This window comes from Mixophyes fleayi, chromosome 6, assembly GCF_038048845.1.
Source record: "Mixophyes fleayi isolate aMixFle1 chromosome 6, aMixFle1.hap1, whole genome shotgun sequence".
In the NCBI taxonomy this organism is placed as follows: domain Eukaryota; kingdom Metazoa; phylum Chordata; class Amphibia; order Anura; family Limnodynastidae; genus Mixophyes; species Mixophyes fleayi.
Genome location: NC_134407.1, coordinates 21,102,220 through 21,118,900, shown reverse-complemented (window position 1 = coordinate 21,118,900; position 16,681 = coordinate 21,102,220). Strand labels below are relative to the sequence as shown.

The 16,681-nt window shown below is 37.7% G+C and overlaps 1 protein-coding gene across 2 annotated transcripts in view; it reads right to left on the bottom strand.

The window, feature by feature from the left end:
• DOCK1 (dedicator of cytokinesis 1) overlaps positions 1-16,681 on the bottom strand; it is a 256,182-nt gene that overhangs the window by 60,520 nt on the left and 178,981 nt on the right. For both annotated transcript variants that reach the window (XM_075215996.1, XM_075215997.1), the window contains 2 exons: positions 2,430-2,508; positions 270-370 (listed from right to left, as the gene is read on the bottom strand). In XM_075215996.1, coding sequence (XP_075072097.1) covers positions 270-370; positions 2,430-2,508 — 180 coding nt within the window. The remainder of the gene's footprint in view (positions 1-269; positions 371-2,429; positions 2,509-16,681) is intronic.

Genomic DNA, 16,681 nt, shown 5'->3' with positions numbered 1-16,681 from the left:
CAGACACAAAGTTCTAGAGAAGGAAAATGGATTAACATTTCATTCAGTCTGCATGAAAATACAAAGCTTCCCTCCCGCCATCTTATTTAAAGAATATGTAAAAAAAAAAATCATCAACGCAATTCTCTTCTCTGGCATCTGTACCTACATTACTGAAACAATAATATTTCATGGGTAATGTGAAGATGGATCGAGGTTTTCTATACTTTTTATATGTTCTTATGTATCTTATATAGCTATATATCCATTAACGTGTATGACCGACTTACTTGTTGAGGATTTTTGTTCTTTTTGCACTAGAAAAATTCTCCAACTGCAATGATTCTTGGGTTTGGAAAGCAACAGCCAAGTGAAAATAATTATTCCACAACTAGAAAGCAAAAACAAAAATGGTGATTAGTTCTCTATGGCATACATTCTAATTCATACCTCTATGACATTGCCTGGAACGTTTGGGAAACAAGAGCATCAGGTTCAGTAACACTTGTGCCCAGCAGGTGGAGATAAAGAGCTGTCACTTCCGTTACCTATCAATTCTTCATGATTTGCAGACAATTCCATTGCACAACTGTAGAAGTGATATATATTGACTAGGTTTATATTTCAAAAGGCAAGATTGAAAATGTGGCAATTATCCAGTGCCCATCAACAAAATAGTATAGCTCTTGTATAATGTTTTCCAGTTTTTAGGCTACATGGAAATCATAATCACGCCTCAAACTGGCAAAATTCAATCAAGTTTCAAACCAATCTGAATAAGAGAAGAATTCCTAGCTACTACTTTTGTGAGTTCAGTTACGTGTACGGACTACCTAACAGCTATGGGATTTGATCCTATAAATCATAACAAGGAGTCACGTGACTAATACCCATATGTTCTATGGACATACGTTTGCAGTATGTCAGTGTTCGCTATCATATGTATGCCACTCACGTTTTTACTAGCGTTAAATGCTAGCGTTAAGACAGACAAGAAATACAAGGGAACAGGCATGGGGGAGGGCAGGAAGGAGAGACAGTGGGTGAGTCATAAGACATTTATTTTGTAATGATTTTAGCTACAGTAAGCATTTTAGAACCATGCTTAGTCAGCTAAGTGGTTAATGCTATGTAAACAGTCACTGTATACATATATAATTCAGGCGCTTTAGGCTTGACGGGATTATTATATTCTTTCACATCAGCACGCTAGGAAAGAACTTCTTTTAAAGTTTAACAGCTCCCTAAAGTACAATGTGTTCTCTATTTACCAAGTGTGTATGGAGAGCCGCATTAAGTGGGAAAGCTTGCCAGATAGACTCCCCTGTACTCAGAAATTCTGTGCAACGCAACAAACGCATATGTTTGACTTGATCAGACAATATGGGCGAGATTCAATTCGGAGCCACGTGCCTCCGAACAGTCTGCGGAGACACTTCGAGGTGAGATCCGGATGAAATCTTTACTTAGTTTTCCTCGCATCTCATAGAGGTGTGCAGGGAAATGAGTGGAGATTCCTTACCATTATAATCGGTAATGTGCGCAGCCAGACATTGTGTTGATGTCTGACAGCACAGTGCTCCGAACGGAATATATTTGTCCGCAGCATCAGGATCGCCCTTTGTACAGTTGTTTAAATAAAGAAACTAGGTTAAAAAACAAAAACAAAAAACCTTTGCTAATTTCGGCTCCGGTTTTCACACCTGAACTATCAACTTTTTTTTTTGTCACATTGAGAAGCTGCGATACCTTGACATACTAAGGATGCGAGAATTCTGTGTATCGCTGTTTTTACACATTGCGACAGTTCCATCACATACGTTTTATACGTTCTATATTTATATGTAGTAGGGAGTCACAGCATTAAACAACGTGTATAAAACATTATATACCCCTTAGAAAACGTATGGCTACAATTCATGCTGTTCCATTGTGAAAGAAATATGTCTTGAATTCCCAGATAAGTAAAACTTGTTTACTAATTTGGAAAAAAAAAATGATAAATTTAGTTTTAAAGGGGAAAATATACCTTCAAATGTTTACTTTTGGCTTTTAATCAAAGGTTTTTCAAACATATGGATATATTGGACCTACTGAATACTAATTTTCTTCCTTTATCCTTTGGCAGCCAATCTTTCGCTGTATGTGCTATTGAATACAGACAGAGTGAGATCAGTTGAAAAGAGGCGAAAGCCGCTGCATGACTACAGCTGTGCTACAAACACCAACTGCCACAATTTAAGACCTGCCTGGAAAAGTGGAACCTTCTTTACTCTCCCAACTGACCCCCTTTATAACTGTCTCGGATCTGGGCACAAATCACAGTGTGCCTTTCCCTTTCAAACCGCCCCTACTCAATTCATTTATACATATATTATCATGATAAGATTGCTAGAATTAGCAAAATTGTAAATGTGAGTTTATCTAGCAAACAATACAATGTCTCTTACCTGTAGTTCAAAGTTGGCCTGATCCAAAAATTTTTTGTTCAGCATGTCCGCATACTGAATAACTGCTCGTAGAAATACCCTGAAAGACCAAGGTGAAATTAAACCGTTACCGACATTTGGCACAAACGTCCAACATTTTACATATGGACCAATAAGAAAGGAATAAAAACCATACGCATGCTATTGGGACACGTTAACTCATCATGCTAATGTTATGCACACACTAAGAAAAGCCACTGTTTGACATTAATATGTAGTAAAGGCCGTAAATCGCTGAGATGAATAATGTGCATATTAGAAGGTAGGGTCTTCTCTAACTAAGCAGGCAGAGTGTAAATGAGACCTGCTGCAGAAATGCAGTATGTGGAATGGTCAAATCATACATCAGGGGACAGGACAGGGGGATGGTAGATTAAATATCTAAACAATCAGCCTTTTGATCTGCATATTGCCCTAACGATGTGGGAGGAGCTTCAGTTACTGGAGTATGGGAGAAGCTTTTACGTCTTGGAGTATGGGAGGGGCTTCAGTTACTGCCGTATGGGAGGAGCTTTTACTTTTTGTGGTGTGGAAGGCGCTTAAACAGAGCTGCAGTAAAATTTCAAGTTACACAGAACAAATGTATTTTACCGCCATGGTTCACATTTTTTTTTAAATTTTGGGATTTAGCGAGACCACACTTTTCTCAACAATCCTGACAAGTACAGTGCAAAGCAGGGGAGGGCTGGAAAATTTTAGCTCAGGGAAAAGACTCGACTCAGAAATGCAGGTGGCCCAGTGACCCATCCCAAGGTAGCCCACTATGGGACCGGCCCAGCCTGACCCTGGTGCCAATACTGAATGTTCACTATGAACTGCTGCCTTGGTGGGAATTCCCCGTCAGTTTGTGGGTAACATAGGAAAATACTTAAAATAATTTTACGCTATACAATGGATGGGTTACATGTGACCCAGTTATTAACTATAAACAGAAACATTTTGGTTTTGAAATGTACTTATTGATTTTGGTTTCTTATAATATTATTACATTAGCATGTCATGACAAAATTAATCTCCTGGTACCAGTGGGTGTCACAGAGAACACTCAGCAGCACTGCGTATAACAAACAGAGGTGCAAACAATGATCTCACTATAGGGGGCATATTCAATTGTTGGCGTTATAGCCAAAAATCTCGCAGTGCGTGCACTATTACCGTCATTACGTTAATAGTGCGCGTAAATACCGGTATTATGGTACTTCTCTCGCTGGATTTCAGCTCGCAGCTAAGGGAGTTGCGAGCTAAAATCCAGCTTTCCATTACCGTAATACCGGTAATAGTTTTTCCGCTGCGGAAAAAATGCAGAGAATTGAATATGCCCCTAAGAGTCTTATTGTTACATTCATCCAGCAATCGGGGAACATGCTTTAGGAATGTGTTTCGAAGTGATCAGTTTTGTTTCCCCCTTTCTTTCTCCTGACAATTTCCAGATACAGTTACATAACACATCAGGCTTTTCACACCACTGTACCATGAATAGTATCTTATGTAAAGGAGGAGAACTTAAAATATATGTGATACATCTAACCAAATATAGAGGTAATAAAGACAGATAGGGGCAGGATGAGTTCTTGCATGACAGTTATGTATTAGGCCTGGCAATAACGGGAAGGATTTGATAAAATGGAAAGAGTTTTAAAGGAACAATCGCTGCTGATTTCAGCCCTGTTTAATGCTATTCCTTTCCATGCTCCTGTCTATTGTGATGAAAATGATGGCTCCATTGGACATGCAGACTGATATTCGACCGAAGAGCTCTATCAACTACTATGTAATGAGCCATAATTAGCAATTATGTTCTAAACTCTCACATCTTGTACTATTATATACTATCATGACACTGCGTTGTCATACTGCTATATATCCAATATCTGTATGTACCACCATGCATGCAAATAGAAGGCAGTCTAGCCAAACATTCTGTACCAGGGCCCTGGACGTCCTCTCTATATCATTGACTGGCTTCAACAGCACAATAAATAAAATATGCAATTATTATTATCATAGAATTGTAAAGTGCCACAGTGCTCTGCAGCGCCATACAGTGTGGAAAACAGGACACACATAAAACAGGGACATACAAGGTAGACAAAATAAATGCAGACATGAAAACAAAGGATAGAGGACTTATCAGGCTCATCAGAGAGCTTACATTCTAAGTGGAAGAGGGCACAGCTGAGACAAGAGAAGTGAGTGTGGCTCAGAGTGAAGATTGAGACAGCTGTAAGGGTGTATTGGGGATAAGGGAAACGCTTATAAAGAGATGGGTTTTCAGAGACCGTCTAAATATTTGAAGGTAGTGGGAAAGCCTGACTAGACATGGTAGGATAATACAGAAGTGGGTAGCAGCACAGGAGATGTGTCTCCTTCACAAAGTGTATAATGGCTAAGGCCCAATGCATAATCTTATACAATACTTGTTATAGAATGCATTTGGCACAAAAAACACATTTTAGATGTACTTTGTAACAAAATAAAGAAATAAAAATATTGTCAAACACATCCTGAGAGTGAGGTTACATGAAGGTCTGAAGTTTCTCTCACTCTTAGGGGCATATTCAATTGACGGCGGGATCGCCGAAAATCCCACGCTCCAAAAATATTACGGTAATCCTGCGCGTAAAAACCGTTAATACGGTAATTTAGTCGCTGGATTTCAGCTCGCAGCTCAGGGAGCTGCGAGCTGAAATCCAGCGAGATATTACCGTATTAACGGTAATATTTTTGGAGCGGGGGATTTTCGGCGATCCCGCCGTCAATTGAATATGCCCCTTAGTATTTATTTAACCTAAGCAGTATTTTAGGAGAAAAACTTGTATTTATTAAAATAAGTGGTTCTACTGAAGTAGGAGGCTCACTTCTAGTTTGTGGGGGGTGTATAGGGGTGCTCAGTGCTGGTCCATACAGGAATACCGGAGCAACACCAAAGAGTTGCAGGCTGTGCATCCAGTAAGCTTCTTAAGTAAGGTCCAAAGTGTTCCAAGTCATTCATAAAACACCCTCTGGTCAAACTAGTAACCCTGTCAGCTAGCAACTAAACTAGGTATAGTTTAACCACATCAACAGATCAGCATTAAACAGAACAAAAACAGTACATTCTGATGAACATTTATTTATTTTACGAATCAAAAGGTGATAAGATACTATGAAACAACATGTTATAACTTGCAAAGTTTTCAACTAATTACTGTATATTTCACAACATTTACATAGACTGCAGTAAACCTTAAAAGAACAATATTAAATTTAAAAAAATATTCCATGTAATTATACATATGTGGGAAATGCCTATGTCTGTGTGTGCACAAGCAGGTCCAGACGTGCACACAACCTTTACACAAACACGGAGTCTGCAGCCATAACTAACAATATCGTACATTGCCAAATAGGGACACTTACATTTGGTGTAAACCAAACCATAAATCTCAGGGATTACAAGGACCAGTAAATTATACACAGCACTGATCAGCAGATCGGGGGTTAAATTACAGGAAACTTTGCCTGCAGCTACTCATCCATCTAATTCAGCCGCAGTCTTCATTCTGCCTCTTGAACCCATCTATCCAAATGTGACCACTCACAGAACAATCTACACATCTATGGGATGGAGAACTTGTCCCAGGACCATCATCTTGATCCCTTCCAGTGTCATGGAGGCCCTCGTACTGTGATCGGAAGAGAACAACTCACGTAGGCCAAATGTGGTCATCCATCGGCTGCATTTTCAACCATGTCCAATAATAAGTCCATCAATTTCTATAGGACATAGGTGACTTTCTCACTGGATCACCATAAAATATAACAATTACATATATTGATCGTCCTTTCTAACAAACTTGCTCATTAAATTTCAGCCATGGCAGTTGAGTCGCTCATGCATTGCAGTAGTATCAATACTGTATATACCAGCGTGCTTTTGGCCTTGATAATAACAGCTGAATACAATCAATAGTGATAATTATTTCAGTCTAAGGAATGAAATAATGGAAAAGATAACCACTATAATGAATATAGAAGCCTATTAACTTGCTTAATTAGCCAAAGTCACAGCTATTAGACCGTGAGGCATTATATTTTCTGATAATGGCTGTCTCTGGCTAAACTTTAAATAGTACTAGATCAGTGTTGGCTAACCTGTGACACTCCAGGTGTTGTGAAACTACAAGTCCCAGCATGCTTTGCCAATATATAGCAGCTTATTGCTGGAAGGGTTTGCTGGGACTTGTAGTTTCACAACACCTGGAGTGTCACAGGTTAGCCAACACTGTACTAGATCCAAGTCTACTGAAAGCATAGCTAACTGTGATCCACGTCTGTGTAGTACTGATATTGTATTGTATCTCACCTTTAACATACCTGATAAACATTACTAATGTTTACTGGTGGACACAATTAATATGTAGCGTGTATATATACGTTCCTTTCAGAAAATACACTATATATAAGAGGTTTTTCTAAAATAGATGCGTCCTATAAAAACCAGGGTCAAAAAACTCCATGGTATAAAAATATAAAACCTGTAACTGGTTCTGCAAAAAGGAACGGTTGGCAAATATACGTGAAATGTGTGTTATATTCTGCAACAGGAGGTCTTATGGTTTGTAAAGCTAATGTGGCTAATTAGATAATTAAAAACAAAATATAATGAAAGTACTCGTGAATCAGCACAACAGATTAGAAGCAGCCCTCTGTTTTCCAGCCCTGATCCAACAATGAGCCGCAATACACAATAAAGACAAAACAATTGAAAACAGAGATGGCGCTACTAATTCAAATCTTCCATACAGTATTCTCAACAAACACATCCGAATAAATGTGACCACAATCAAATGCATCAATTAATAATTTAGAAAAAAATCTTAAGTATCGGCTGCTAACAAAATTGACCCTAGTCTGTGTCTGTCTCAGTGTGTGTGTTAGGGAATTTAGACTGTAAGGGGCATATTCAATTGTTGGCGTTACAGCCAAAAGTAAAGCGCCCCGTCATTACGGTAATAGTGCGCGTAAATACCGGTATTACGGTACTTTTCTCGCTGGATTTCAGCTAGAATCCGGCTTACTATTACCGTGATACCAGTAAAAGTTTTTCCGCGGCGGAAACCGCGGACAATTGAATATGCCCCTAAGCCTCAATGGGGCAGGGACTGATGTGAGCGAGTTCTCTGTACAGTGCTGTGAAATTAGTGGCGCTATATAAATAAATGGTAATAATAATAATTATTGATTTGGAGCGCCATCTCTGTTTTCAATTTTTTTGTTTTAATTAGATAATAAAGCTGAAATCACTTCTGCATTTTTTACTCTACAGATATCCAGTTACCATTGAAATAGATTGTAGTGGGCTGAGCTACCTCTAGTTCGCACAATGACTTTGCCTGTTGTGTAATTTGTCTCAATGTGCTCCATCTGTACATTAAGGTTAACACTGTATCACAAACTATTTAAAGCGCAAGACAAAAACGCTTCTAGTGCCCCCGCTGTGGAATGTTATCATTGTAGGGGCAGAGCTATGACTATGTGATTCATCTAGAATAGTTTTTTGTCAAATGCGATCTTATCGCTAGTGGGTAACCAGCCTTATTTTGTAAAACACCAAGTTTAAATCATCTTATTTATTTATGGGATTAAAAAATTAATTAAAAAATAAAATAAAATAAAATTGTAAGAAGCGCCTGATAAAAAGCCTCCCAGAAACATGGAGCCAACAAATAAAAAATATAAATAAGACACCAGTAATAAAGGTCATTGTAGCATCACTTATAGAAAGCATAATTCCTCTTCAAAATAGATTTGTCAGCTATATCTCTTGTGCCTCTATGACCAGCACTTCTGCTTCAAGAATGGATTATCAAGTTGTATAATGTTTGCAGCTCACGAACTCTCACAAATGACATCTAGACACCTTACATAGGCAGTGAATGAACTACAGCAAAATAGAATATTTTACTTACTATTCAAATTGCTAAGTATTGATCTGCATTTCTAAAAAGGTGCACTGGTCTAGTAAAGTTTAATTAACACTATTAAATCAGCAGACTAGACTGGTATCTTTGTATATTGGCCTGTCATACACGGCGTGTTGTGTTGGTGACAATAATAGGTTTGCAATAATAATACTGCTCTGTTGCTGTATTAACAAGCTCTTCTCTTCCAGGAGAACACAGGATTTCACTGATGGAGTTATGTACACTGGCCGGAGGTCTCGCAGTGCTGGTTCTCGGGATGTCTTCCCCAATCCCAGGATGAATGATGGACACAAGAGAATAACAATCACAGGCAGCTTTATAAGTGCCACTGGGGAACAAACCCTGCACTGTTGTTGTGGCCTGGGAGCAGCTATATTTGGACATTGTTAATCTATGTACTTGAACATTTTTAAGGGAGTGATATTTGCAAAGATAGTCAAAAGTTTTAAATGTTGTTAAGTTTTAAAGGTTCATGAAGGATGTGACATGACTACATCCATGGTTGTAGTCATGCAGTAAAAACCAAGGATTTAATAGGGCACCACCTTGGTTTCTAGTATTATCCATTCATATTTCTCTGGTTTTGGCTGGCATCCATTGTCACTGTTCAGTAGAACTGTATTACGAGCATGTACAGTGGCCAGGTCACATTGGGATATCTACTGTGTTATGTAATAGAATTGCATTTTGACCATGTTAGTGGTCAGGGTCATATTGGGAGGTTTAAGGACTTCTATCTCTATACAATGTAATAGAATTGTATTATGAGCATGTCCAGTGGTTGGGAGGTCTACTGACCTATGTCTATATACAATGTAATAGAATTGTATTATGAGCTTGTCCAGTTGTTGGGAGGTCTACTGACCTATGTCTATATACAATGTATTAGAACTGTATTATGAGCAAGTCCAGTGGTTGGGAGAACTACTGACTTATGTCTATATACAATGTAATAGAATTGTATTATGAGCTTGTCCAGTTGTTGGGAGGTCTACTGACCTATGTCTATATACAATGTAATAGAATTGTATCATGAGCTTGTCCAGTTGTTGGGAGGTCTACTGACCTATGTCTGTATACAATGTATTAGAACTGTATTATGAGCAAGTCCAGTGGTTGGGAGATCTACTGACTTATGTCTATACACTATGTAATAGAATTGTATTATGAGCTTGTCCAGTGGTTGGGAGGTCTACTGACCTATGTCTATATACAATGTAATAGAATTGTATTATGAGCAAGTCCAGTTGTTGGGAGGTCTACTGACTTATGCCTGTATACAATGTAATAGAATTGTATTATGAACATGTCCAGTTGTTGGGAGGTCTAGTGACCTATGTTTATATACAATGTATTAGAACTGTATTATGAGCAAGTCCAGTGGTTGGGAGATCTACTGACTTATGTCTATATACAATGTAATAGAATTGTATTATGAGCTTGTCCAGTGGTTGGGAGGTCTACTGACCTATGTCTATATACAATGTAATAGAATTGTATTATGAGCAAGTCCAGTTGTTGGGAGGTCTACTGACTTATGCCTGTATACAATGTAATAGAATTGTATTATGAACATGTCCAGTTGTTGGGAGGTCCCCCCACCCCCACCCACCCCCCCCAAATACTAAGTTTCACTGCGGCAGAGACTGATGGGAACGAATGGAACATTCTCTGTAAAGCAATTTTGGCGCTATAGAAATGTTATTACGAATAAAAAATACTGATTGTTTTTAACGCACTGTGGTTTAATGTAGAGCATATAATAATCTGTTACTGGTATTTTACGGTATTTTCACGGTATAAAATGCAGACCTTGATTTGTCTCTTGTTTCAATATCATATATATCTGTGGTGCGAGTACAATATGGAACAAAAACAGCATCCCATGAAATGTTAAATATGGGTTTAAGTTACTGAGCTATTAATAACTAGCAATCTTGCTATACTCGCTACTTAAAGCAAGTCATTTCTCAAACACATAATCATAATCAGTGGGAGTTTTGATGCTCAACTGTACTGAATACAACCCAGGGAATCGAGTGATTGAGAGAAGTGTTCTATTAAAGGTCTTGATGTGTCCCTTTGACAGTTTCACACTCTGACTTCCAGACAATCAGAAAAATGCACAGACCATGTACAGGTGAGGTGGCATCCTCTGGGCATGGCATTGCAGGGCAAAAGGGCAGACATGGCAGGGCTTTACAGATTACAGCCGCAAATTTACTTAGCAAGGAGCAGTCCCTTTACCTTATGCTGGATACAATCACTTAATATATTTGCTACACTTATTTAGTTACAATAAAGCAAAAAAAAAAAAAAGCGTGGGACGGGAATTTTAATCCATTGCTCAGCAATTTGAGACATTTAATTGGGGACAGGAATTAATCATGTTTCTCAGAAAGTTAGTGCCTATTTCATTGAATTATTATTATGAATTCTAGGAATACAATTAACAAAATGCCTATACTACCCATTGTTCTGCTTTACTAATAAGTGCTTCGATCCTGCAGAAAGAGCAACTATCACAAAATGTAAAAATTAATAGCGGCGTTATTGTAGCTTAAATTAAAAAACAAATAAAAACCATTTGCCCATTAATATTTTAAATGAAAAGTATATAAATCCAACTAACTAACCTTGCAGCATACTAATCACAAATCTCACCTACCACCCAGCGAGAACTGTACACACATTTAGGAGGGTACCCACTGGTGTTTGAAAAACGTAATTTAAAGGCTAGTGACACGGTATGTCATACGTGAATACACAGTGGTTACCGAGAGTTTATACTTTTATTCGGCAAGGTCAACGGACGACATTCCATTGACCTTAACTTGTTTGAATTGCATTTAACACAAAAAAACGGTTGAGCCAGCATCAGAAAAACCGCGCCGCAAAACGCAACAAGTATGAATGCGAGTGAGCATGGCACCACCCGTTTACATGCATTGTACAAACATAAAACAGCTAATTAAGAATTGTGTTTTGACGCCAGTGGGTAAGAAGTCTTATGATGCAAGTTTAGGACTTTATTATAAATTCTGATTGCTATCTTTTTTCCATTTCCGATATCATTTAATAATCAACTAGAAAAATATTTAATTTTACTGTTCTAAGGACATAAGCTTTTAGTTTTTGCAATAGTAGTCTTTACAGTGATGGCAGTATAACAATTTAATTTATTTCAAGCAAATAAAGTTACATAAAAAGTTGCAAAAGAAAAACAAACGGGCAAAACACAATGCACACAGCATCTGTCTGCATCTCCCGGAGAAGATTGGATCTTGATGCCACTTCCTGTCTGACCACTTATTTGATGGGTTGTGTGCGAGAGTCACTGGTGCTTATTATTGTTCTGTGATTAGAAAATCTCAAGTAAATCTTGTTGTGTTTTTTTTTTCGTCTTCTACAGATTACCAAATCAGACAAAATTGCAGTGCAATTTAAAACCTTAAAGAGATAATAAAATCTTTAGCCATGCAATTCAGAGAGCACTGCCTGGACTGGAGGCTTAGCTAATTTCAGTAGGTTTAAGAATGCCATGATTGATAACAAATTTTAAATGAGGTTACAAAAGGCATTACTAAAATGTCACACCAATTAAGTTAGATGGAAAGATAATGAAGGTTTTTTATTTCAGCCGATCAATCCTATCGAGATTACACACAACGATTTTCCATTGCTTTGATAACAGAATGTTTGATATCAAAATAAGGGACATTCGACGGAGTGAAAAATAAATCAATTAAAACTTAATTTAACATCAACGTCTGCAGAGGCGGTTACAGAAACAAGTGCTTCGAAGGTTACAAAAGGTGGAAGGCAACAACTAATATAAAATACACTGCACAACAAACCCCCATCAAAACAAACAAACAAACAAATAAATAAACAAACACACAAGTTATATGGAATTTATGGTTATATTAATATTTTTAATTGGTTGCTGTGGTTTTAGCACACTCAAATCCATTGCTCCCTAAAACTCTGCAATATGATCATTCCCTTAAAAGTAACCACTGCCTACCTATAGTGGAGGCAGACATGTTGTTGGCTAAATGCCTGCACCGTTGTGGCATGTGTATGCCATCTATCCGTTCCCTTTATGCCACGTTCTTCTAAGTCATCATTAGTTCCTAGATAATGAACAGATTATTGTTTCCGCGTACAAGATGGCTGCCTCCGCTGTGTGTGGGTAAGTTAACCAGTTTGTGGCCGCAGAAGAACACGGCAGTGCATTCTGGGTTAAAAGAGATGCACTACATGATATCCATTTTCTCCAGCTTTTTTTTTTTGCATATGTTGTATTACAATAGGCAATAGATTGTAAACACATGTGCTTCACACAATCTGCAACATTTACTCATTCATGCTCATATTTTATTTACATATTCTGCCCTTTTCACAGTCAGGAAACGTGCTGAAAACAGACATCAATGCTACCATAACCTCAAGACATTTAGGAGTTCTATGTCATAAGCACGTTCATCAAACAAACTAAATTAAACATCTTGCAATTTTTCTAGTCGACCTACTAGCTTCAAGTGGCTCTGTGCTGCTTACAACACTGACAGTAATTCATGCATTCAACTAACAATAAACACCCACAGTGTGGACGTTTTTTTGAGGGGATATAAAGCCTTAAAAAAAAAAAATAAAAAAAAAAAAAATAACAACAACAACAACAATAATAATAATAAAAAAAAAATACACAATTTTTTTAAAAAAACCCCAAAAGGAATGTATTTTGCACTTATATATTCAGCCTATGCATTCCCTAGGAGCTAGTGTCGATGGGACAGTACCTCATGCCTCAGTGAGATCACATAATCACATTACGGATGTTGGTTCACCTCATCATCATCAACATCATCATCATTTATTTATATAGCGCCACTAATTCCGCAGCGCTGTACAGAGAACCCATTCACAACAGTCCCTGCCCCACTGGAGCTTACAGTCTAAATTCCCTAATATAGACACACACTCACACACAGACAGACAGAGAGGGAGAGACTAGGGTCAATTTTGATAGCAGCCAATTAACCTACTAGTATATTTTTGGAGTGTGGGAGGAAACCGGAGCACCCGGAGGAAACCCATGCAAACACAGGGAGAACATACAAACTCCACACAGATAAGGCCATGGTCGGGAATCGAACTCATGACCCCAGTGCTGTGAGGCAGAAGTGCTAACCACTAGGCCACTGTACTGCCAAAAGGTTGCATCCCCTCTGTGTAGACAACACGTAGCCTTTAAAGCTATCGCTGCTTCTTTACCCATGATGCTCAGTCAGCATTATGGAAGATGCCATTCAGCAAGAGCTAGAGAGCCATCAAAGACACACACAACTGTGGAGGAACAGCAGACCATTGGGGCAAGTCCATGACTGTGCTGTTGGTTGGGGTCCTGAATGGAGTTCTTGTTTAGTTCAAAAGATAAAAAAACAAAAAAAAAAAAAAAAAAAACTCTTAGGCATTGCTAGAACCCAAATCTCAATGTATGAAGCAAAAGATCAGTAAAATAACGTATGTTAATCAAGCCACTAACTTGATTAATGTTCCCGAAGGGACACATCATTAATGACTAATGTACAAGAAATCAGAGCACACATTTATATATTGAGCTTCTCTGTTCTTGTAATTACTGTCAGCCACCGTTATTTGCTCAAATATAGGACACTTAGAATTAACCGACCAACTACTGCCTCCTCTGTAAATTAATAAAAGTGAGCGTTCCTTTATGCAATTTGTAACGTATTCTGCAGATATGATAACACTTGAGATCGAAGCATTTTGATTTTGCTAAAAAAAAAATCAAAGCTAATTGGTCCGTCGGAAAAACAGTTTATAAAAGAGGTTATTTTATGTTTTATAGAAGAGGTTTTAATTGATCTAGAGTATGAAGGTCTGCACCTGAAATATGATTTGTTTGTTATTCACTGCTAGTCTCTAAAGAACAAACTATCTTAATTAAAGCCCTGAGGATTTCATTAGCTAAATTAATCTTTTTTAGAATGCACAACGTTCAGATTAGGGCCTCATATTATTCTGTTAATTTGGTTTACTTAAAAGTCTGGATTTTATTAACCTAGATACAGTATGTTATGCTTGCACTGTATAAAAGAGACATTATTTGGATAATAAAATCTATAAGTACCCATTTTAGTATTACTAATACACTTACAGATTTCACTACATGTCATCTATCTGGAAATGATAAAACATTAAACGCAGTAAGATTCCCTAGAATTACCAAGTAACATTAAAATAAGAAAAATGTGTACATTATGCACTGTAATAAAAATATGGTTAGAAATTGCATAGATAGGGAAAGGACTGCTATCAAAAGGAAATGTCAGGGCTACCGGCAGACAAATGTTTTGTTTTAGCGTATTTGAAGCACTTTGATGTTCAGATTTGCTCCTAAGATGCTTCTAAAATGCTGTTCAATTCACTTGAATAGGATTCTAAAAATAAATGCTAGAAAAATGACAGGTACAAGCGTGAAAGATTAGGACATATTTTCCACACTCCTGGGCATGGTAACGAACAAAAATACCTAAAGTGTTTTTTAAAAAAGGTCTATATATACAATCTTAAGTGGATCTGTTAAATCCTTATTTGGAAAGGTACAAAACATACCTAAATAGCTTGTTAGCCATTTCTTCCAGAAACTACTGCTTTATAGTTCTAATGCCTTTTGCTTACTGACCCCCCACAATGTCAGCGGCATTCTATGCGAATGAGGGGCGTTCTAGTCACTAAAAATTGACCTCGCCACTTTAACTTTAGGTTAAGACGACCAGTGTCAAAAGCATCAAATAAAGTTTTATGTTGTTATTGTTAGAAACTTGGACCACTGTCTATTCCTTTGTTTTAGTGATTTTCAACAGATCTTATCTACCAATACAGTTAAGGGTGATCTCAAAACCAAATGCAAGCTGCAACACACTCAGACTGTCAGAAAAAGCTGGGTACACACTGCAGATAATTACCGCAGATGTGACTTCTGTAATTATTTTACCAACGACCGAAAGTCCAGATGATCATACAGATTCATGTGTACACACCTACAAGATTTACTGTCAGATCTGTGATCTTCATCTCTCATAACCATATGCTGAAAAGGTGACTCTGTAAACTCTACAGATACCTGCCTACACTGCTGGTTGTGAGTGCGTAAACACTTTCACATTTGCCCGACATTGTTGATCGTGATTTTTAGCCCGTTTATAAAATCAAATCAAAGGATATACTGTGCTTTGATACGATAAATAGTGGGAGTGTACACACTAATACAATATCGGAACTAACAGTCGTTTATCGTGTGACTGGCACGATAAGTGGTTGAAAAACCTTCAGTGTGTACCCAGCTCTAAACAATAGTCATTCGCCAGTGTTCTTATCTTTATTCAGTTCCATATGTTACAGAACTTAGCAGCAATTTGTAGTAGATTACAAAACACTAGTGTAGCCCAGAGAGATGAAAGGAAACTCTTTATGTTGAACTAGGGCTGACTGCTTATTCTACATTTACACAGACGGCATACAGTGGGTTTTGTGCCACACAGAACTATGGCATTTAGAAAGGGGCAGGGGATTATGTAGTGCCACAGAAACAGTGAGTGATAGGACCAAAAACATATTTTAATCTGGGCCTACATGTGAGGCAGTGGTTTTATTATCCAACTACAGAAAAATAAAATTAGAAGCTCCACCAACACAGACAAGACGTAGATCAACTAACGTGTGAAGCCAAGTAAAGAACTAGAAAACATATCAGTATATTTTTAATTAACCACTTATCACTTGAAACACTTAAATGATGCTATATATGATAAACATGCAGAAAACACAACAGCAGAATCACGCTTATAAATTAAAGTCAATACGGATTGGGACAATTGAAGTGCATTGATTCTGCATTAAATCAATAGGACTTTATAAAATGAGAACATCTATATTTGGGCTGCACATTAATACCCTTGTTGAAGAAGCTGAAAACAGTCAGGTATAGAAAAATGATCATATTTAATCTATTCCTAAAAACAGCCCTTCATGATGTAATTTGGCTCTTTAAGGCATTTTATTAACTACCGGTACTTTTGTTTTTATATACAAACAAGAAGCTCAGTGTCCCAGGGCCTTGGTATGAGCAGCCAAGACCGCAGCGACCCTGGCATAGGTGCGCTACCAAGTGCCTGGCACCTCATATGGGACCAGCCATCTTACTGTAGGTGGCAT